This window comes from Zalophus californianus, chromosome 3 (assembly GCF_009762305.2).
Source record: "Zalophus californianus isolate mZalCal1 chromosome 3, mZalCal1.pri.v2, whole genome shotgun sequence".
Lineage (NCBI taxonomy): Eukaryota > Metazoa > Chordata > Mammalia > Carnivora > Otariidae > Zalophus > Zalophus californianus.
The window spans coordinates 80694883-80718940 of NC_045597.1; the positions used below are offsets into that span (position 1 = coordinate 80694883).

Sequence of the window (24058 nt, forward strand, 5' to 3'; positions counted from 1 at the left end):
ACATCTTTATTCACAATTGCAAAAAGGTAGAAACCCAACTATCCATAAACAGATGAATGCATAAATAAAATGTGGTAATCTATACAAAGGAATATTATTCAGCAATAAGGATACATACTACACTACAACATGAATGAAACTTGAAAATGTTATTCCAGTGAAAGAAGTCAGTTACAAAGGGCTATGTATTGTATGATTCTCTTTATATAAGATGTCTAAAATCGGCAAATCAAGAGAGACAGAACATTGGTGGTCTCCAGGACACTGGGAAAGGGAAAAATGGGAAGTGACTCCTGCTGGTATGGGGCTTCTTTTTGGGATGATGAAATGTGGAATTAAATAGCTGTGATGATTGCACAACTCTGAATATACTAAAAACCACTGTATTGTATACTTTAAAAAGGTAAATTTTACAGTACATAAATTATATCTCAATAAAGCCATTATAAAAGAAAATGATTACTTCCTGATCTTATATTAGATCTTTGTACTGATGAAATGTCCAAAGTTCCCAAAATATTTGGATTGAAACTTACCTCAAATCTTATTTCCCATCTTTCATCCTCATACTTTTTATTGTAATCTGTTAGTTTCTGAAATAATATAGTATTGTTAATAAACCATCTTCAACTATATAATATTTTTAAGGCACTTTCATATTTCATCCCCACAAAAACTAGGTGCATGTCCTTGTTGGCATTCATTTAGTTATTTTGTGTTAACTATGGGAAAATCTAATGTTCTGAGTGATCTTAATAGTGCAATAATAAGAATCTTCAAAATTATGTTAAACACACGTCAATAGTAATTACAGTTAACCCTTGAAGAGCATGAGAGTTAGGGATGAAAAGCCACATATAACTTCTGACTTCCTAAAAACTTAATTACTAATAGCCTACTGTTGACTGGAAGGCTTACCAATAACAAAAACAGTTGATTAACACATATTTTGTAAGTTATGTGTATTATATATTGTATTCTTACAATAAAGTAAGCTAGAGAAAATAAAATGTTATTAAGAAAATCATAAGGAAGAGAAAATAAATTTACAGCCCTGTAAAGAATCCACATGTAAGTGGACCCAAGCAAACCTGTGTTGTTCAAGGACCAACTGCAGTTTATTATGAGAGAGTAGGAGTTCTTACATATTTTTTTTAAATGTTCACACTAAAGAGTACACCTGGAAGGGAGGGACTTAGTAATCTTTATAAAACCAGTTTAACAGATGGTATACCTTTTATACAAATACATGGGTACATACACACATGCACACCCACACACACATCACACCCACCCTTCTGCTCATAAGAAAAAACTGGCAGTGAGGATTACATGTACAAAGTAATATCACAGTTTCTATGTGAGAGAATTAAGTAGTTTTCTATATTGAATGGAACATTCAATGTTTGGCTGTGTACTGTTATGAAAAGGAATATTTAAAAATCTAACACGTGAACTGTAAGTCTAGAAATAAATATATCTTGCTATATAAAATGTTTATGTTATTATTTATGATGAGTTCCCTATTCCCATTAAGTATTTATGAAATCTTGCAATGTGAAAACATATCTATAACAGGCTAATTATGTTTTTTAAAATATTAAAAAACAGAAGCACTGGGAAACTGGAAAGTGCTATTTATTGAAGCTAAGCTTAAAACCCAGCTCGGAGTTTCCTGTATGAGGGCAAAATAGAGGAAATGTTATAATGTCAAATAAAAGGAATACAAATTTTTATCTGCTGAGAGAATCCTTTTCTGGCAGTGAATTCTACTAGCATTTTAGAATATACATTTCTATATCCAAACAACACTGGATAACAAATACTGTGGAATTAAATAGCTGTCATGATTGAACAACTCTGAATATACTAAAAACCACTGTATTGTACACTTTAAAAAGGTAAATTTTATAGCACGTAAGTTATATATCAATAAAGCTTAGTTTAAAGATACAGAAACATTAACTGAACCTTAGTGCAATTTAAGCCTTTTTTAGGACATTTATAAAGCATGATCTAGTGTATCACTTTCTCACTAAATAATTTACAATCCTCTATACTCTCTTAATATATCAGACACAAAGAACTGTACTGAAGACTTGGAAGTGTAAGGCAAAATATGACATTTTATCCAGAATTTGTTTTTCTATAGTTTAGATTTTTATAGAAAAATAGCTCACTTACTTCTTTCAATATCTCTTCAGAATGCTCAAAAGTACAATATTTATGGTATGCCATAAAATAAGAAAGTGACATTCCATCAAAATAGAGATGAATAGATAATTTCTCCCATGGGTTTTCAGGTAATTCCTATTTAAGTTCAATAAACAAAATTATTACTATAAAAATAAAGTCTGAAGATTAAAATTCTTGAGTAGGCAAATATGAAATTAGATTTCTGATGACCACAGTATTACCAGTTTGGCCAGTGGCTCATTTCATAAAATTTTCTTCCTGGTATTTTAACAGTAATTCTACTATCATGGTTTCTGTAAAATATACTTACATGTCCATAAGGTAGAGAGTTTTCTAGTTATTTACTAAAAAATTACATCTTTAGAGGATACTAATAATTTGTACTAAGTAGAAGGAGAAAGAAAAGGTATGTCCAGAGGTAAAGAAATGAAGTCTTGTTAAAAATCCAGAAATGGCAGGAATCAGAAGAAATTCATGACTGTTTAGAAGGAGTTATAATAGCTTTAAAATTCTTAAGTTCACTTAAGTTATTAGGTACCAAACATGTACATAGCTGATAAGCTGATCATTTCTCATCGTTTACACTTGGTACCACCTTAGGCCTACTGTCTCTACTGAGTTACCGTAATCACCTTCCAGCAGATCTCCCTGTTCCCTATCTTTTCTACTCTCCAGCTCTTCTCAGTGTAGCAGAGTGGAACTACTAGAATGTAAAGGGTAGGTCATGTCACTCCTTTGCTCAAGTCCTCAAGTGGCTGCCTGTGTCAGTTTGAGAGCTGAAACTCACAAATCTCCTCCCATCTCCAACTCTTCTCTGTCTTGCTCCTTCTGCTCCAGCCCCAGTGGCTTCTCTGCCAGTCCTTGAACACTCCAGACACGCTCCTGCCTTGGAGCTCTCTGCACTGTTCTCCGGAGAGCTGCATGGTTTGTCCTCTCGCCATTTTAAAGTCTTTACTCCTATCTCATTTTTTACAGTGAGGTCTTCCCTAACCACTGTGTTTAAAATGTTACCTTCTCCCCTGTCCCAACCTCCCCATCAGCCTTTCCTTCTTTATTTTCTTCCTAGCACTTACCACGATCTAATATATATATATTTTATGGTTTTTATTTTGTTTCCCACCACTAAAATGGAAGCTCCAGGAAGGCAGAAATTTGGCTCTGCAGTTCATTGTTGTACCTCCGAGGCTAAGAACAGAGCTCAGCTCATAAGAGGTACTCAGTATTTCTTAGTAGTATATAAAAACACAGGAGCAAGTCTGGGTAAGGTCTGGTATGGCAGTGAGGGCTGAAGGACGTGCACATTCATGGTTTCTGACAATTTAAGCAGCCTTGGGTATACTATGAATTGCTCTCCTCTGTTAAGCTAAGCAGCAAAGAAAGCGACCTTGATAAACTAAAAAATTTCAATCTCTACCTCACTGCCATGACCTTCCATAGAGGCTATGAGTAACCAGAGAGGAGCTCTTGGTGCTAACATCAGCAACAATAAAGCTTCTCTACTGTTTTATGTAAGCGGGTCTATGGCTCTTGTTAAGTCTTTATCATCCTCTAATTACACCTTTCATACAGAAACAGTTTCCTTACAGTTTTTGTACCTTTCTACTGGAATCCTCAAACATAGCTGTAGATTAATCTTATTACCTCACTGCTCAGAAACCTCCAATGGGGTGCCACTGATTGACTTTTTTTTATTTTATTTACTTATTTGAGAGAATGAGAGAGAGAGAGAGAACACGAGAGGGGGTTGGGTCAGAGGGAGAAGCAGACTCCCTGCCGAGCAGGGAGCCCGATGCGGGACTCGATCCCGGGACTCCAGGATCATGACCTGAGCCGAAGGCAGTCGCTTAACCAACTGAGCCACCCAGGCGCCAGCCACTGATTGACTTTTACCTCTCTTAAATCCTATTCACCACTACTTTTCCTCATAAAACCTCTATTATTCTAGCCAAACAGTTATACTATTTCCTAAATGTGCCATGCCCAGTTCTGTCTCTCTATGCTTACTTGTGCATTCCATTTCCCCGGTCAGGAGAACTTTTCCATCTTTTCTTTAAGGGCTACCTCACTTACCATCACTAAATTCCTATTACACTTAACTCTTTTTACCACTTGGCTCTTGGCATGTTACTTGGTAGTGTGGAATTTTTAGGTTTATGTCCTGTATCTAGTTGTTTCACTAACTAGATAAGTTCTTTGAGGACAGAGATTAGCTGCACCTAGCACAGTGCTACATACATAGTAACATCCTGAAAACTCTTACATGTGTTTATAAACAACTCCAGTTCTTTGATGCTGCTCCCTGTTGCTGATAAAGAATCTTTCAGATTACTGACTTTAGTACTTAGGAAAGTTCTTAGGAACTTGTTCAAATTAGGTTCATTTAAAACAAGCCTAGAAACCAAAATGGTAACTTTTCCATGTTAATGAATAAGTTACATTCACACAGGAACATGGCTTGTCATAAAAATATCCCTCAGATTATGTTACCTATGATATTTTATAGCAAATAATTTAAATCAACAATATATGCCTTAAATATACATTACCTTAATGTGAATTTCCACCTCTCTCTTTGAAAGCAGTTCCTGAAGGAGTTCTATTGCATCTGGTTGCCAGACATTACCAACCTATTTGGGATTAATAAACTCAGATTCTTTCATATTTTCAAAAAATATGACAGAGCAGTAGGCAGATGAGAAATACAAAAGGAGCCATAAACAGGTTAACAGTAGATAAGAGTAGAACATATACAAGCAGTTTTAAGAGAATATCATGGATATATGATAAAAATGATCTGAAGAAGTAATTTGCCTGAGCTTCCCCTATAGTTTTCTCTTGAAACATTTTATGCTTTAAAAATATAAACCTACCTTAAAAACAAAGCATCACAAAACTTTTTTTTTTTAAACACCAATATGCCAATTGGTGCTTGTCTAATGCCCACATGTATTTACTAAGGAGCAGTGATTGTTGTGTTTTTATGTTAAGAGGTTTACATGGCAAAATTGGGACCTCCTGCCAAAAGCCACTGAGGAGCCTCAAGCTGCCAACGCCATGTGAGAGCTATTTGGAGGTGGATCCTCTATCCCAGTGAACCCTTAGGTGAACCTCTTTGCAGCATCACTAGGGATCCTGAGCCACAGAAATTGTATGAGGGAAAGTAAGTTTATTGTTAAATTAGACCACTAAGTTTTAGCTTAATTTGTTATGCAGCAAGAGATAATTAATATGCCACATTCCTTTATCTGATTTCCAGCTTTGAATCTGTTATGATTTTATTTGATGAAGAAATCACTAAATTTTAATAATCTTACACTTTCCCATCTATGAAGATATTAGGTCTCTTCACTTATTCAGATGATTTTTTATATCCTTCAGTATGATTTTGTAGTGTTCGTCATAAAGGCCTTTAGCTGTCTTATTAAACTTATTTCTAAGTATTTTATTATTTTTGCTGCAACTGAAAGGGATATCATCTTATATTCTAATTTCTAGAAAATTGTTAATAAAAAAGACAATATTTAAAATTAATCATCCCACAAATTACAATTTACTCACAGGTTTGGTATTATAGAGCTGACATGGAATACAAAACTGGGGCGTATCAGGATATAGTAAAATAGGGTAAAGATGACACTGTGGAATCTTCTCGGTGAATCCACGATCTAAATATTGTACCTGCAATAGGACAAATAAAATTTATAATTTAAATTTACTATTAAAAAGTAGGGGCCAGAAGGTACTCTTTGGTATTTAAAAGAAACAGACATCCTAGAAAAATATCTAAATCTGGATTTGAAAAATCTCCAGAAAAAAGAAACACAGAATTCCCTCATCCCATAGTGTATTAAATTTCATTGTCAAAAGTTTCTTTATGGGGCGCCTGGGTGGCTCAGTTGGTTAAGCGACTGCCTTCGGCTCAGGTCATGATCCTGGAGTCCCTGGATCGAGTTCCGCATCGGGCTCCCTGCTCGGCAAGGAGTCTGCTCCTCCCTCTGACCCTAACCCGTCTCATGTGCTCTCTCTCATTCTCTCTCTCTCAAATAAAATCTTTAAAAAAAAAGTTTCTTTATGCATAAACCAAAGCTTTTTTAAACAGTCTTATTAGATTTATAAATTCCTTACAAATTTCTTTTTGAAGACAGTTTTTGTTTTGTTTTTCTAAGTATTTTAGAAGCACTGATTTACATTGAATAAAGGAATATATTGGTTTGTTTTCTTGTTGAATTTTAAGAGTTTTTTGTACATTTTGGATAACAGTCCTTTACCAGATGTATCTTTTGCAAATATTTTCTCCCAGTGTGTGGCTTGTCTTCTCATTCTTTTGACACTGGCTTTCACAGAGGGGAAGTTTTTAATTTAAATGAAGTCCAGCTTCATTTCTTTCATGGGTCATGTCTTTGGTGCTATTATCTGAAAAATTACCATACTCAAGGTCACTGAGGTTTTCTCTGCTATCTTCTAGGAGTTTTATAGTTTTGTGTTTTACGTTTAGGTCTGTGATCCATTTTGAGTTAATTTTTGTGAAGGGTGTCAAAGTCTAGATCCATTTTTTTTTTTAAGATTTTATTTATTTATGTAATGGAGAGAGAGACAGGAGAGAGGGAACATAAGGAGGGGGAGTGGGAAAGGGAAAAGCAGGCTTTCTGCTAAGCAGGGAGCCCGATGCAGGGCTTGATTCCAGGACCCCAGGATCGTGACCCGAGCCAAAGGCAGATGCTTAATGACTGAGCCACCCAGGCGCCCCTAGATCCATGCATGTGGATGTCCACTTGTTCCAGCAGCATTTGTTGAAAAGACCATCTTTGCTTAGTTGTATTGCCTTTGCTCCTTTGTCAAACATCAGTTGACTTCATCTACATGGGTCTATTTCTAGGCTCTCTATTCTATTCCATTGAACCATTTGTTCATTGTTTTGCTAATACCACAATGTCTCAATTACTGTAACTTTATAGTTAAGTCTTGAAGCCACGTAGTATCAGTCCTCTGACTTTGTTCTTTTCCTTTAATATTTTGTTGGCTCCTCTGGGTCTTTTGCCTCTCCATATAAACTTTAAAATCAATTTGCTGATATCTACGAAATAACCTGCTGGGATTTTGATTGGGATTGCATTGAATCTATCGATCAAGTTGGGAAGAACTGACATTTTGACAATATTGAGTCTTCTTATTCATGAACGCAGAATATCGCTCTGTTCATTTTGATTTTGTTCATCAGAGTTTTGTAGTTTTCCTCATAGAGATCTTCTACATATTCTGTTACAGTTATACTTAAGTATTTTGTTTTTTGGGTTGCTAATGTAAATGGTATTATATTCTTAATTTCAAATTGTACTTGTTCATTGCTGATCTACAGGAAAGTAATAGGCTTTTGTATGTTAACCTTGGATCCTGCAACCTTGCTATAATTGCAAGAATTATAGTTCCTGGAATTATAGTTCCAGGAATTTTGTTGTTTCTTTTGCATTTTTTATATAAACATGTCATCTGTGAACAAAGTTTTATTTCTTCCTTCCCAATCTGTTTGGGAAGGATCTGTTAATCTTTTATTTTCTTTTATCTTATTGCATTAGCTAGTACTTCTAGTATGATGTTGAAAAGGAGTTGTAAGAGGGAACATCCTTGTCTTGTTCCTGATCTTAGTGGGAAAGTCTTGAGGTTCTCACCATTAAGTATGATGTTGGCTGTAGGTTTTTTGTAGTTAGTCTTTATCAAGGAGGAAGTTCCCCTCTATTCCTATTACAGTTTTTTAGCATGAATGGGTGTTGGCATAGATTATTTTTCTCTATCCACTTATTTTTAATCTATATGTGTCTCATACTTAAAGTGAGTTTCTTGTGGACAACATATAGTAAACTGGTGCATTTAAACCACTGATCTTCAAAGCAATTATTGATATGGCTGGATTCATATCCAACATACTTGTTACTATTTCCTATTTGTTGCTTTTGTTCTTAGTTTTGTTCTCCACTCTCTGTCTCTTGTGGTTTAAACTGAGCATTTTCTGTTTCTTTAAAAAGTATATTATACTTTTTAAAAAGCATTACATCAAAAACTAATATGTTTGCTAATTGAATTTACATTTAAAAAAAAGAAAGTTGCATTCTCCACAGGAAAAAAAATAAAAAGCATTTATTAGTGGTTTCCATTCAGCATGCTATAATACTGAATTATTATTATTAAACATTTATACTGAATCCAAGTCTACTTTCAAATAACATTATACCACTTTACAGGTATTATGAGTACCATATAAGAAAACAATCCTAATTACTCTCTTCCATTCATTGTATCAGTCATTGATTTCATTTATATTTAAGCATGCATATATATACACATATATGTATATGGTATATACATATGCAGTTGAATACATTGTTGCTATTACTTTGAACTATCATGCTACATCAACTAAGAACAAGAAAACTGCAAGTTTTATTATTTATTTATTTATTTTTTAGAGAGAGCACACAAGCATGGAGGGGCAGAGGGAGAAGGAAAGAAAGAAAGCACGCTGCACACTTAGCATGGAGCCTGATGTAGGGCTCAATATCATGACTCTGAGATTATGACCTAAGCCAAAATCAAGAATCAGACACTTAACTGACTGAGCCACCCAGGAGCCCCACTACAAGTTTTATTCCATCATCACTATTCCTTTCTCTTTACATAGATCTGAGGTTCTGACATTTATTATTTTCCTTCTCTTTAAAGAATTTCTTTTAATATTTCTTGCAAAGCAGGTCTACTAGCAACAAGTTCAATTTTGTTTCTCATTGAGTTTGAAGGATAATTTCACAGGGTATAGAATTCTAGGTTGGTGGGGTGTTTTTCTCAAGTTTTTAAATATTTCAATCCACTTTCTTCTTTGTATGGTTTCTGAGGAGAAGTTGGATGTAATTCTTATCTTTGTTCCTCTATAGGTGAGGTGCTTTTTTCCCTTTGGCTTATTTCAGGACTTTTTTCCTTTAACTTTGATTTTCTGCAGTTTGAAATGATATGCCCAGGTGTAGGTTTTTAAATTTGTTTTTGTTTTTGCATTTGTCCTAGTTGGTATTCTCTTAGCTCCTGGATCTGTGGTTGAGTGACATTAATTTGGGGGAAATTCTCAGTCATAATTGTTTCAAATACTTCTTTATTGTCCTACTGGTATTCCCATTATACATAGCCCATATCCTTTTCTAGTTGTCCCACAGTCCTTGGGTATTTGGTTCTGTTTCTTCAGTTTTTGTTCTCCTTTTCAATTTTAGAGGCCTCTATTGATATATATATCTGTGTCCAGTCTATTAATAAGCCCATAAAATGCATTCTTCATTTTTGTTTACCTATTTTTGATCTCTACTTTTCTGTCTTTTCTTACTATTTTTATCTCTCTGCTTACACTGTCCATTGTTCTTGCACATGGTCTACTATATCCATGAGAGGCCTTAGCATATTAATAATAGTTGTCTTAAATTCTCATTCTGATAATTCCATCATCCCTGTCAGGTCCTGTTCTGATGTGTCTCTGTCTCTTCCAGTTGTGTTTTTTGTCTTGTGATTTTTTTCCTTTTTTAAAAATTAAAATTTATTTGGGTTTAATTGACATATAACATTATATTAGTATACAACATAATGACTTGATATTTATATATAGTGTAAAATGATCACCACAATAAATCTAGTTACTATCCATTGCCTTATATAAATATTTTTGTGTGTGAGGAAAACTTTAAGATTTACTCTTAGCAACTTTCAAATATACAATATATCATTAACTATAGGCACCATGCTGTACATTACAGCTCCATGATTTATTTTATAGCTGGAAGTTTGTACTTGTTGATTCCTTCACCCATTTTGCATGCCCACAACCCTCCACCTCTGGCAACCACCAATCTGTTCTCTGTATCCATGAGCTTAGTATTTTTTTATATTGATGGTATTTTGTTTTTTATATTCCACAAATAAGTGAGATCATATGGTATTTGTCTTTCCCTGACTTATTTCACTTAGCATAATGACCTCAAGGTCCATTCATGTTGTAACAAATGGCGAGATTCTTTTATGACTGAATAATCTCTCACTGTATGTACAGATATATATGTATATGTATATATACCCCATTTTCCTTATCTATTCATTCATCAATAGACACTTAGGTTCTTTCAATATCTTGGCTATTGTAAATAATGCTGCAATGAACATGGGGGTGCATATTATCTTTTTCAGTTAGGGTTTTCATTTCCTTCAGATAAATACCCAGAAGTGGAATTTTTGGATAGTTCTATTTTAATTTTTCGAGGAACCTCCATAGTGTTTTCCATAGTGGCTGTACCAATTTACATTCCCAAGAACAGTGCACAAGTGGTCCCTTTTCTCCACATCCTCACCAACACTTATTTCTTATCTTTTTGATAAGTCATTCTAATGGGTGTGAGATGATATTGTGGTTTTGGTTTGCATTTCCCTCATGATTAGTGATTTTGAGCACATTGTTATGCATGTGCTGAAAATCTGAAACCATTTTACTTCTATTAAAATCAGTTAAAGCCAATCCAGCCAGAGAAGCACATGACTTAGATTGGAAATTTAGGAATCTGATGAATGGATATGAATTCCAGCATCACTACCCACTGATACGGTGACCTTGGGCATGTCACTGGACCTAAATGTTAATTTTCTTATTAGTAAAATGGGAATAATCTACTTCTATGATAGTTGGAAATAAATTATAAAAATATGAATGCACACATGTAAAAGAAACTTAAAAACCTAGTGCTATGTAATTGTTAGGTATCATCATCAAGTAGGTAATAAAATTCTTGTTCAAGTAGAAACAAAAGACTTCTTAATTATTCCTCCCCTCCTAAAACTGAAAGTCTTGAGTGCTAAATGTCTTATGAAGTACTTTATCAATTTCACTGCTTTACTTAATTCACTGTAAATGGAGATATTTTCATCTATATTTTTATATACAGTTTTTCAAAATATACAATTCTTTCTGAAGATTTTGCGGAAACTCAAGTAAGTACTATCTCAGTATTCTGGAAAGGTAAATTAACTGTTATTGTTAAATGTTAAACTAGCTGGGCTGTAAACAAATTTGCTATGGAAATATATAACATATTGAAAAACAAGTTGTTTTACTTAATACTATATGTACAAATAGGGCTGCCAATTACAAATAAGTGGTACCATTAAAGTACCAGAGGCCAGATCCCTACCTGGAAATGGTTTTTGGTTATTCAAGTTAATAAATATACTTGAAGGTAAAAATTCTTATTTTTTCAAACACTGCATTTTTAAAAAGATTTTATTTATTTGAGAGCGAGCTAGCGAGCATGAAAGGGGGCAAGGACAGAGGGAGAAAGAGAAGCAGACTCCCTGAACCGGGAGCCCAATGCAGGACCCTGGGATCATGACCTGAGCCGAAGGCAGAAGTTTAACAGACTGAGCCACCCAGGAGTCCCAAAAATTCTTATTTATTTATTTATTTATTTATTTTTAAGTAATCTCTATACCCAATGTGGGGCTCAAATCTATGAGCATGAGATTAAGAGTTGCACACTCTACTAACTGAGACAGCCAGATGACCCCAAAATAAGAATTCTTGTTACAAAGAAATGTGTAATGTATCTGACTGGTCTTCCTACAAGACTGATCTCATTAATACATATTTTAATCAAACTTTCATGTATTTATACTCTCAAGATCACTTAACATTATAGCATTTAGCCTTAAATTAGTCATAAAAGAGTATGAGACTCACCTTGATAGTGCCGCCAACAACTTCCATTACCTTGCCTCGATACCACATAGTATCTGATCCTCTTACTGCACAGGCTTCTCCCTTTTTCCAGAAATAAGGTTCCAAAAGACCAAGGCATTTTAAATTACTTTGAATTTCATTCATCATTTTTATTAGCTTGAATTCTGAAGAAATTATTTTAAAAAGAGAGAATTTAGGAAGAATTTACTACCATTTTCAATATGAAATCATCAATAACCTTTAAATAATTTCACCACCTAAACAATACCATAAGGAATTAACAGAGCTTTAATAAAGATCTAATTCAGTCAGGGCGCCTGGGTGGTTCGGTCAGTTAAGCATCTGACTCTTGGTGTAGGCTCAGGTCATGATCTCATGGGTCGTGAGACTGAGCCCTGCCTCGGGTTTCACGATCAGTACACAGTCTCCCTAAGATTCTCTCTCCCTCTGCGCCTCCTCCCATGTGCGCACATGCACTTTCTCTCTCCCTCTCTAAAATAAATAAATCCTTTAAAAAAAAATCTAATTCAGGGGCGCCTGGGTGGCTCAGTCATTAAGTGTCTGCCTTTGGCTCGGGTCATGGTCCCAGGGTCCTGGGATCGAGCCCCACATCAGGCTCCCTGCTTGGCGGGAAGCCTGCTTCTCCCTCTCCCACTCCCCCTGCTTTTGTTCCTTCTCTCTCTGTATCTCTCTCTGTCAAATAAATACATAAAATCTTAAAAAAAAAATCTAATTCAGTCAGTAGCTTCTATATGTTTCAAAACATACTACTACTAACATGTAAATAACTATTCTGATCTCTGATTATAAATGCAAACATTATTTTGGGAGTAAAGCATCATTAAAAGCTCTAAACACATACCAGATAGCCTAATATTAAAGAACTACCACTTTAAGATTATGCCATTTTGCCAGCATACCTAAGTAAAACAGAACACAAGTCAGGTGTTACTTGATGCTTAGATAGATACAGCATAATGCTGGGATATAAAATTAAAATTCTAATGTTGCTATTTACTGCTAATTGGATCATCATTTCCATAGTAAATACATAACCCCATAATAGATACCACTGAAGACAAGGTGTGGGGTCAATTCCCATAACAGTTCTACCACTTTAGTTGTGTGATTTTGTGTTGTTCCTTTACCTCCATAAGCTTCAGTTTATTCTATAAACCTGGTATAACAGAACTTATCTCCATTATCAATATTGCAGGGGATTAAATGTAAAACACCCAGAACACCGTCTGACAACATAAGAGTCAACCAGTTTTAGCTATGACTATATAAAGGTCAAGAAAATTTCGGGATTAAGTACTACTCCTAGAGGTCTCAACCATTGTTCACTTCTGGAATAGCCAATTGCACAGATTTATTTTTGAATTAAGAAACAGTATTTAGGAGGTCAACAAATGAGACAAAAATTTCAACAAATTCACAGCTTACTTACTTACTATGGAGTTAATGGAGCTTTAAGACCCATGAGTGCTAGAGTTACTGTCAGTTATAAAGTATTCTGGACACACCCAGGTTGCAGTAAGGAAATACTTGTACATAAATCCCAGGAAGGACTTGGATATTCTCAAAGGGCCCCAAACTCCAGTCAGTCACTGTGATTTCTTTCCTCATTCTAAAGGAATATAAACTTTTGTACCTTTTTTCTTAGAGAGGCTCCAAACTTGTACTAAGTACCTGGGCTTACAAACCTGGAACCACCCCCATCCTTACCTTAGGCCCAGTGTCTATTCCCATAAATGATTTTTCATTTCATTTTCATTTCAATAAATGATTTTTGTGTGAAAGCACTTTGCTTGAGTTATTTCATTTAACCTCACAACAAACCTGTGAAAATGAGGTTAAATCTTGCCCAAGGTATTTCAACCTATACCTTACTAGAGCACTGGAGCTGCTAGCTACTCCTTTTACTGATTAATTCTACATAACATAAAACATATTACCTGACAATTTAGGTACTACAAATATAGTTCCATCATCGCCAATGCAGCTGACAATTGCCTCAAATACTTTCATGTTAGGAATAGCTGGTGGTTTATAGCATCCAGTGGTTCTTGGTTCTGCAATTTTCTGCTGAAGTTCAGACACCCTGTATTCACTCATAACATCAGCAGCTTTTTTGTCAGAGTCAAAGTTAATCTTAATACACTTAGTAACCATTGAATCTTCTGGTTCCAAGGGGATTTCCAGAGACTTCTCAGATGATGAATGACTGTTATTTAATTTTTTAATTCTGTAACATCCAAAAAATATTATATCTAAATACGAGCAAATAAAAACATTCTGTAGAAAACAATATAAAAAGAGCCCTTTAAATATATTGGAAATTTAAGGAATATATTTGCTCTAGTCTAGGATGTATTAGTTTAATTTGTTACATAAAAATGACCATAATTTAGGTTATAATAAAAATTATTTTAAACTGTAAGTGAGCTTGATGAGAAAAAGAGTAATAAATTTCACTTAAATGTTTTAAATTACTATCTCGTACTTACATGTTACTCTGTCTTAAAATCTCATAAGTATATCACCAGTACTGTATAATTAACTAGATGTTAAAGGGAAATATAGCATCTTCAGGTTGATTTTAATGTAGTCCACAGAGAGAACATGCACATGTTCTAGCAAATTAATACAAGTCCCTTAAAAAATACAGTACTATTGAGAAAGTGGTAATATGTTATATTCATTTTTTTAACTTCCTATTATTCCCTTCCAGTTTAAAAAAAAAGGTATGCCTACTGTAAAAAAAAATCCTAGGATATATTAATATTGTTTATTTTAGTAGAATTATAGCAGACTTTTGTTTCTTCTACTTTCTTGTATTTTCTTTCAAAAGGAGATAAGCATTTATGAAATAGCTACATAATTCTTCAACTAAGATCGTTCCCACTTGGTGCCCAGTAGTTTTAATGCTAGTAGTTTTAATGCTGTAAAAGCAGTAAAGAACATCACAGTGGCAGATGTTAGCAGTATTAACTTGCCCAGCATTTTTTATTTTAACATTTATCAAGGAATTGCTTTAGCCTAAAGCCAGTGAACCTGAAAAGAGACACATGCAGGACATCTATACACAGAGCATAGCTGTATGCCAATACCTAGGCAGTTAAGCCAGCATCTACCATGCTTAGCCAACTACTTCATGTCCCACTTTACTTCTGATTTCTCATTCTCCTTCCATTCCATCAGGATTGCGGTCCTAGTCCATACAAGGTAATATATAATAATGCAAGATAAAAAAGAAATCTGGCCATGTATGGTACAAAGTGGCTACTTGGAACATGTGTTTGCAATTGCAATATACCTTACATCCAGAAGGAAAGAAATAAGAAGAGGAAGCTAGGGCTATAGCAATATCCTAATCCTTTGCCCCTGGACAAATGGTACCTTAAACCACAAACTTAGTACCTGAAAGGTCTTTAAATGTAAATATTATTCATTATTTTTCTGCTATCCATTTCTGTTTCACATAAACACATTTTAGCAATACCTACCACGGTTTCCAACATAAAGCTTAAAGATTTACGTCTAAGCAAATGGTGTCAGAGGGCTCAGATCTGGTAACCACTACGCAATTATCTTTTCCTTTGGTTTAGAGTGTAAATGCCAAAGCAAAAGGGAAAATACAAAAAGGCAAAAATGTCAGTAGGGATTTAAATATACAAGAGCTAATGTGCTTGAATAAAGAAATTAGTAATCCTGAATGAATTTCTCAACTGTCTCCTCAAGGTTAGTTTATAAATCATTAAGAGCAAACAAGATTAAATTCAGGTTTGAAAGCAGATATGAAGATGAACATAGGCAAATAAGAAGCCTTCATTATAAACTGATGTTAAAAAAAAGTCTATACCTCCTTTCTCTCAAAGCCAAACCCTTTTTAATCAAATATTTAGAAACATCAACACGCTCTCCTTTTTCATCTCTGCAGAAAATTTTCACAGGTAATGGCCATGTTGTATTGTTTTCCTGCAGTGATTTAAGAGCAGAGTAAATATGAAACACTAAAAGGAAACATTCTTATAAACAACATATTTACAGGCATTTCCTCCACATTTATCCAAGCCAGAAAAATAAATTTCCAGTCAAGTAAAGTTATTTTGACATCTTATCAGAAAGAAAAAACATGGAAGAGAGTCAAGGGGGACAGTTAGTTTGTGAAATATGTCAGGAAGACTTCTCTGTCAAGGTGAAAATTACCAAAAGGGTGGATGTGTGCAGGGGAAGGCCAACTGAAAACTTTTTTTTTTTAGCCCACAATGGGCTGGGGAAACATCAGTTACAAATTTCTCTATTATCCTAAACTCTTGGCATATTACAGAATTGAAATGTATTTTCCCAGATGTGTCTTGTGTGTGTGTGAAAAGAAAGGAACTACAAGACCTATATTCTGCCTCAAATGGAATTATGAAAATGGAGAAGGTATACATAGAAAAAGTAATATGGACAAATTACTTATCCAAGAAAATTGTAATCATTAATGCAAAGAAAGTATCAAATTGGAGTAAAAGAAAGAATATTTTTAAGTGTTCTGAAAAAATATATCCTCTTCTCAAACCCATACTCCTACAAACACATTTTTTTATGACATATCAATATGATTTCACTAGAAGCCTAACTTCTCAGTTTGTAAAGAATAGCAAAAGGCTTCTGCAATGCACTCTAGCATACATACATTGTTTTTTTAACATGCAAATTATCAACTCAAGATTATTACTTTAGAAATGTTTTAATTCATACAATCATTATAGGACATCTATTATCAAAAATAGGTGTTATAACAAAATAAGACAAAAAAGGGCTGCAAAAAACTTCAAAGAGTTTGCTGTTTTCTCAACAATAAAATAAATTATGGAAAATATCAATGAAATATTCATTACATATCTATTGTAACTGTCACTACACACCTGTAAGATTATAGTTGCTACAGCTCCAGTCAGGTACAATGAAAGACAGTCACAAGCTGTAGCTGTCCACTTGTCACTCCCACCAGTTGGTCTATAACAATAAAAGACAACTTGTTTTGTAACAAACAGCATAATATAGAATATAAAAGAACCACTACATGTATACATTCATATATATATGAACAAACTACATATGTAGCGAGAAATCAGTTTAACTTTTTGTTAACATGACTTTGTGTTATTTTCACAATTTTCTTCCGTGTTTTCATATCCTTTTGTTCTTTCCTCTATTCTACTTATGGACCATATCATATGCTAACTTATATATAACTGTTCTGCAGCTATACTGAGAACCCTTAAAAAAGGTACATTTTAAGTATTTTTTTATATAGAATGTACGTTTCATACATGCTGACTAGACTATAAACTCAGAGAGCAGAGATAATGTATTATGTGTTATGTCCATCATCATATCCCTAATGCCTAGGATAGTGCCTGACACACAGGAGGCACTTCAAAATTATTTAATGGAAATTTAAAAAGAACAGTCCCTTTGCAATGATGATCCCACTGCCCAAACAATTTTGGAAGTTTTTTTCTGGAATTTAAATCTAATATGAATTGCTACCCATGAATAGTAGCCTCACTAATTTATAGAAAATTTACTCTTTAATATTCATGGCAAAAATTCTCAATAAATATTGACAGATCAATGAAAAGCAGAATATTCAGTTTCATCATCTATTTTAGTTTGCAGAATTGAAACTGAGTGACTTTCTAACCATCAAATCCACCTCCAAAGAATAAGAACTAATACCACTAAAGAGATTACCAGTATCATAATGCAGGCTCTGAATGTTCTCTAGACATGGTTTCTAGATCTGGAGTTTCACTGCAGTTGACCCACTGAGTAAATAACCAGTCTGGCCAATCTTTTCACGTTAAATGGTTTTATATGAATGAACTAACAAAATCAACTGTGCATGTAGTTTGACCAAGTAGGATTTAGTAAATGTGCTACACTTATTATTTATTAAGAAGCCCAGTGTTCTTATGAGTTAAGAAGCTTAAATTGTCAGTGACTCCTAGAATTTTTTTTTTATTATGAGGGTATTCAGATAAAAATTAGAGTCAACATTAAGATTTTACCAGATCTACTATGAATATACGTTTTGTAAACATTAACTTTTAAACATCTTTTTTTGATGATTTTGTCAGAGAGAGAGAGAGCACAATCAGGGGGAGCGGCAGGTAGAGAGAGAAGCAGGGTCCCTGCTGAGCAGGCAGCCCGATGCAGGGCTCGATTCCAGGACCCTGGGATCATGACCTGAGCCAAAGGCAGATGCCCAACCAACTGAACCACCCAGGTGTCCCTTTTAAACATCTGAAAGTACTAACAACATTTAAAGAAATCTTTAGTCTATATTCATAAAACTGTATGTTTCAGTTGGGAAAGATGAAAATGGAAATAGATAGTGGTAAAGGTTGCACAACATTCTGAATGTACTTAATACCACTGAAATATACACTAAAAATGGCAAATTGTATGTTATGTAAATTTTCCTAAAATAAGAGAGTTCTCAGAAGAGTGGTAAAACAGTAATTAGAGCTCCAATTCTCAATTCAGACCTTGTTTATAATCCTAGCTCAACAGTTAATAGATGCATTACTCTGGATAATTACTTGACCTCTTGAAGACTCAATTTCCTTATCTATAAATAATACCTTATCTATAGCTGTAAGGTTTATTATGAGGATTAAAGTAATGCCTATAAGGTAATTAATACAGGGTCCAGATGTAGTTAAGGTTATTAGACTCTTGAAATAATGGTATTCCATTAGAGTCCAAAAGCTGTAATCCAAGGTGTGTACAGGAACACATTCTCTACATTACTGGATACAATTAAAGGACTTATAGAATTCTGTTCAATTGTTCTGATTGAACCGTGCAAGGGAGAAGTGAAAACTAGGATAAGATTTTTATAGTATGTCAGCTGGAGATTTCCATTCCGGGGCATTAAATTCTTTCAATTTATAGAAAAAATTTGTAGATATGGTCCCACAGTCACTATTAGTAATCACAGACAGTGAGAGAGGTACCTGTAAGATTAGAGAAATGTTCTGTGCAAACAGGTGGATTATGATAACTACTATTATAAGCTCTTCAAGGACATTAAATAAATGGTTTACCAGCAATTAGAATAGAAAGGGGTCACTAGAACAAAGTATCCTATGGGGAGACCAATCTTAATGCCATGTAAGGAAATACTAGTGGCTGAAGCTGCCTGATAAAGAAACAACCTCCTTTGAGAAATATGCTTCACAGCACTGAAGTGAGAAGGTCTTGAATGTCCATTTATTAGGGCTGGTATACAAAGAATTACTGTCATGATGCTTCTAAAATCTTTGAGTTCCAAGTCTAAGATTCTATAATTCTTTTATTTTTATTAAAGTGTAATTAACATACAATGTTATACTAGTTTCAAGTGTTCAACATATTGATTCAATAATTCCATACATTGCTCAGTGCTCACCAGTGTAAATTTGTCACCATACATTATCGTAACATTATTGACTATATTCCCTATGCTGACAACTTTTCATCTCCATGACTTATTTATTTTATAATGGTAAGTTTGTACCTCCTAATCCCTTCTATAAAATTCTAAAATTCTTGTTACAAAGAATTATATTGCCATGGATTTCTCAATGAAGAAAGGTCCCCTAGAAGCAGGAAATCACCACTTCTGTACTTTTCAAACAGAAATCCAATTAATAGCTGTCCAACTTCCTTAGCACCATTTACTGAAGAGACTGTCCTTTTTCCATTGCATATTTTTTCCTGCTTTGTCGAAGATTATTTGACCATAGAGTTGAGGGTCCATATCTGGGCTCTCTATTCTGTTCCAGTGGTCTATATGTCTGCTTTTCTGTCAGTACCATGCTGTCTTGGTGATCACAGCTTTGTAATATAGCTTGAAAACGGGCAACGTGATGCCCCCAGCTTTGTTTTTCTTTTTCAACATTTCCTTGGCAATTCGAGGTCTTTTCTGATTCCATACAAACTTTAGGATTGTTTGTTCCAGCACTTTGAAAAATGTCATTGGAATTTTGATTGGGATGGCGTTGAAGGTATAGATTGCTCTGGACAGCATAGACATTTTAACAATGTTTATTCTTCCGATCCATGAGCATGGAATGTTTTTCCATCTTTTTGTGTCTTCAATTTCTTTCATGAGTGTTCTGTAGTTCCTAGAGTATAGATCCTTTGCCTCTTTGGTTAGGTTTATTCCGAGTTATCTTATGGTCAATGGAATCAATTCTCTAATTTCTCTTTCTACAGCTGCATTGTTAGTGTATAAGAAAGCAACTGATTTTTGTGCATTGATTTTGTATCCTGCCACATTACTACATTGCTGTATGAGTTCTAGTAATTTGGGGGTGGAGTCTTTTGGGTTTTCCACATAAAGTATCATGTCATCTGTGGAGAGAGTTTGGCTTCTTTGCCAGTTTGAATACATTTTATGTCTTTTTGTTGTCTGATTGCTGTTGCTAGGACTTCTAGTACTATGTTGAACAATAGTGGCGAGAGTGAGCATCTTTGTCGTGTTCCTGATCTTAAGGGAAAGGCTCTCAGCTTTTCCCCACTGAGGATGATATTTACTGTGGGTTTTTCATTGATGGATTTTATGAACTTGAGGAATGTTCCTTCTATCCCTATACTCTGAAGAGTTTTAATCAGAAAAGGATGCTATATTTTGTCAAATGCTTTTTCTGCATCAATTGAGAGGACCATATGGTTCTTCCCTCCTTTAATATGTTCTATCACACTGACTGATTTGCAAATGTTGAACCACCCTTGCATCCTGGGGATAAATCACACTTGGCAGTGGTGGATGATCCTTTTAATGTATTGTTGGATCCTATTAGGATTTTTTGAGAATTTTGGAATCCATATTCATCAGGGATATAGGCCTGAAATTCTTTTTGATGGGGTCTTTGCCTGGTTTGGGGATTAAGGTAATGCTGGCCTCAAAGAATTGAGTCTGGAAACTTTCCTTCTGTTTCTATTTTTTGAAACAGCTTCAGGAGAATAGGTATTATTTCTTCTTTGAATGTTTGGTAGAATTCACCCGGGAATCCATCAGGCCCTGGACTCTTGTTTTTGGGGAGGTTTTTGATCACTGCTTCAATCTCGTTACTGGTTATTGGCCTATTCAGATTGTCAATTTCCTCCTGTTTCAGTCTTGGTAGTTTATTGGTTTTCAGGAAGGCATCCATTTCTTCCAGGCTGTTTAATTTATTGGCATATAGTTGTTGATAATAATTACTAATAAGTGTTTCTATTTCCTTGGTGTTAGTCGTGATCTCTCCCCTTTCATTCATAATTTTATTAATTTGGGTCCTTTCTCTTTTCATCTGGATAAATCTGGCCAATGGTTTATCGATCTTATTCTTTCAAAGAACCAGTTTCTAGTTTCGTTGATCTGATACTGTGTTTCTGGTTTCTAATTCATTCGTTTCTGCTCTAATCTTAATTACTTCTCTTCTAATGCATAGCTTAGGCATCTTTTGTTACTTTTTCTCTAGTTCAAGGTGTAAAGTTGGTGAATTTGGGATTTTTCTATTTTTTTGAGTGAGGCTTGGATGGCTGTGTATTTCCCCCTTAGGACTGCCTTTGCAGTATCCCATAGGTTTTGGACCAATGTGTTTTCATTCTCAGTGGTTTCCATGAACTGTTTTAAGTTCTTCTTTGATTTCCTGGTTAACCCAAACATTCTTGAGCAGAATGGTCTTTAGCTTCCAAGTGTTTGAATTTCCGCCAAATTTTTTCTTGTGATTGAGTTCCAGTTTTAAAGCATTATGGTCTGAGAATATGCAGGGAATAATCTCAATCTTTTGATATCGGTTGAGACCTGATTTGTGACCCAATATGTGGTCTATTCTGGAGAAAGTTCTGTGTGCACTCGAGAAGAATGAGTATTCTGTTGTTTCAGGGTGGAATGTTCTGTATATATCTATGAGGTCCATCTGGTCCAGCGTGTCACTCAAAGCTCTTGTTTCTTTATTTTCTGCTTAGATGATCTGTCTATTGCTGAGAATGGAGTATTGAGGTCTCCTACAATTAACGTATTATCAATATGACTCTATTTTGGTGAACAGTTGGCTCATGTACTTGGCTGCTCCCATCCTGGGGGCATAGATATTTACAATTGTTGGATCTTCTTGTTGGACAGACCTTTTAAGAATGATATAGTGTCCTTCTGTGTCTCTAACTACAGGCTTTAGCTTAAAATCTAATTTGTCTGATATAAGAATTGCTACCCAGCTTTCTTTTGAGGTCCGTTGGCATGGAAGATGGATCTCCATCCCTTCACTTTCAGTCTGGATGTATCTTTAGGTTCAAAATGAGTCTCTTGTAGACAGCATATGGATGGGTCCTGTCTTTTTATCCAATCTGCAACCCTGTGCTGTTTTATAGGAGCATTTAGGCCACTGACGTTGAGAGTGGTTATTGAAAGATATGAATTTATTGCCATCATATTGCCTGTGAAGTCCTTGTTTCTATAGATGGTCTCTGTAAATTTCTGTTCTATATCACTCTTGGGGTCTTTCTCCTTTTATAGAACCCCCCCCTTAATATTTCTTGCAGGGCCAGCTTAGTGGTCACATATTCTTTCAGTTTCCGCTGGTCTTGGAAGCTCTGCATCTCTCTATCCATTCTAAATGACAGCCTTGCCTGATAAAGTATTCTTGGCTGCATGTTCTTCTCAATATGTCTTGCCAGCCCCTTCTGGCTTGCCAGGTCTCTATGGATAGGTCTGACGTTATTCTGATTTTCCTCCCTCTGTATGTAAGGACTCTCTTCCCCCTAACTGGCCTTAAGATGGTTTCCTTGGTTCTAAGATTTGTGAGTTTTACTATTTATTACATGCCGGGGCACTAGCCTGTTTTCCTTGATCTTGGGAGGGGTCCTCTCTGCCTCTAGGACATGAAAGTTTGTTTCATTCCCCAGATTAGGGAAGTTCTCAGCTACGATTTGCTCAAATATACCTTCTAGTCCTCTCTCTCTCTCTCTCTCCACCCCCTCAGGGATCCCAATAATTCTGACATTGGAACATTTCATGTTGTCACTTATTTCTCTAATTCTGTTTTCATGGATTTTGATTTGTTTCTCCATGGCCTCCTCTTTTTCCTTCTTTTGTATCAATTGGTCTTTTAGATCACTAATTCATTCTTCTGCCTCGCTTATGCTAGCTGTTCGATCATCTAGTTTAGACTGGATCTCATTGATAACATTTTTAAGTTCTGCCAGTTCAGCTTTCATTTCTGCCCTTCGAGACTCCAATCATTTTTTCCATTCTAATTGGACAGCTCTATACAGAAGAATGAAACTCGACCATTCTCTAACACCATACACAAAGATAAACTCAAAATGGATGAAAGACCTCAACGTGGGACAGGAATCCATCAAAATCCTAGAGGAGAACATAGGCAGTAAGCTCTTCGACATCAGCCTCAGCAACTTCTTTCAAAATACATCTCCAAAGGCAAGTGAAACAAAAGCAAAAATGAACTTTTGGGATGTCATCAAGATAAAAAGCTTCTGTACAGCAAAGGAAACAGTCAACCAAAAAGAGTCAACCCACAGAATGGGAGAAGATATTTGCAAATGACACCCCAGACAAAGGGCTGATATCCAAGATCTATAAAGAACTTTTCAAACTCAACACCAAAAAAACAAATAATCAAGTCAAAAGATGGGCAGAAGACAAGAACAGACATTTCTCTGAAGAAGACATACAAATGGCTAACAGATACATGAAAAAATTTCCATCATCATTAGCCATCAGGGAAATTCAAATTAAAACCACACTGAGATACCACCTTACACCAGTTAGAATGGCAAAAATTGACAAGGAAAGAAACAACAAATGTTGGAGAGGTTGTAGAGAAAGGGGAACCCTCTTATACTGTTGGTGGGAATGCAAGTTGGTATAGCCACTTTGGAAAACAGTGTGGAGGTTCCTCAAAAAATTAAAAATAGAGCTACCCTATGACCCAGCAATTGCACTACTGGGTATCTACCCCAAAGACACAGATGTAGTGAAAAGAAGGGCCATATGCACCCCAATGTTCATAGCAGCAATGTCTGCAATAGCCAAACTGTGGAAAGAGCCGAGATGCCCTT

General features: G+C 35.1%; 1 protein-coding gene across 7 annotated transcripts in view; it reads right to left on the reverse strand.

The window, feature by feature from the left end:
* Window positions 1–24058, reverse strand: part of RNF17 (ring finger protein 17) — a 139296-nt gene that overhangs the window by 27749 nt on the left and 87489 nt on the right. For all 7 annotated transcript variants that reach the window (XM_027589077.1, XM_027589078.1, XM_027589074.1 and 4 more), the window contains 8 exons: window positions 16867–16957; window positions 15813–15928; window positions 13906–14195; window positions 11948–12111; window positions 5755–5874; window positions 4743–4823; window positions 2185–2310; window positions 537–593 (listed from right to left, as the gene is read on the reverse strand). In XM_027589077.1, coding sequence (XP_027444878.1) covers window positions 537–593; window positions 2185–2310; window positions 4743–4823; window positions 5755–5874; window positions 11948–12111; window positions 13906–14195; window positions 15813–15928; window positions 16867–16957 — 1045 coding nt within the window. The remainder of the gene's footprint in view (window positions 1–536; window positions 594–2184; window positions 2311–4742; window positions 4824–5754; window positions 5875–11947; window positions 12112–13905; window positions 14196–15812; window positions 15929–16866; window positions 16958–24058) is intronic.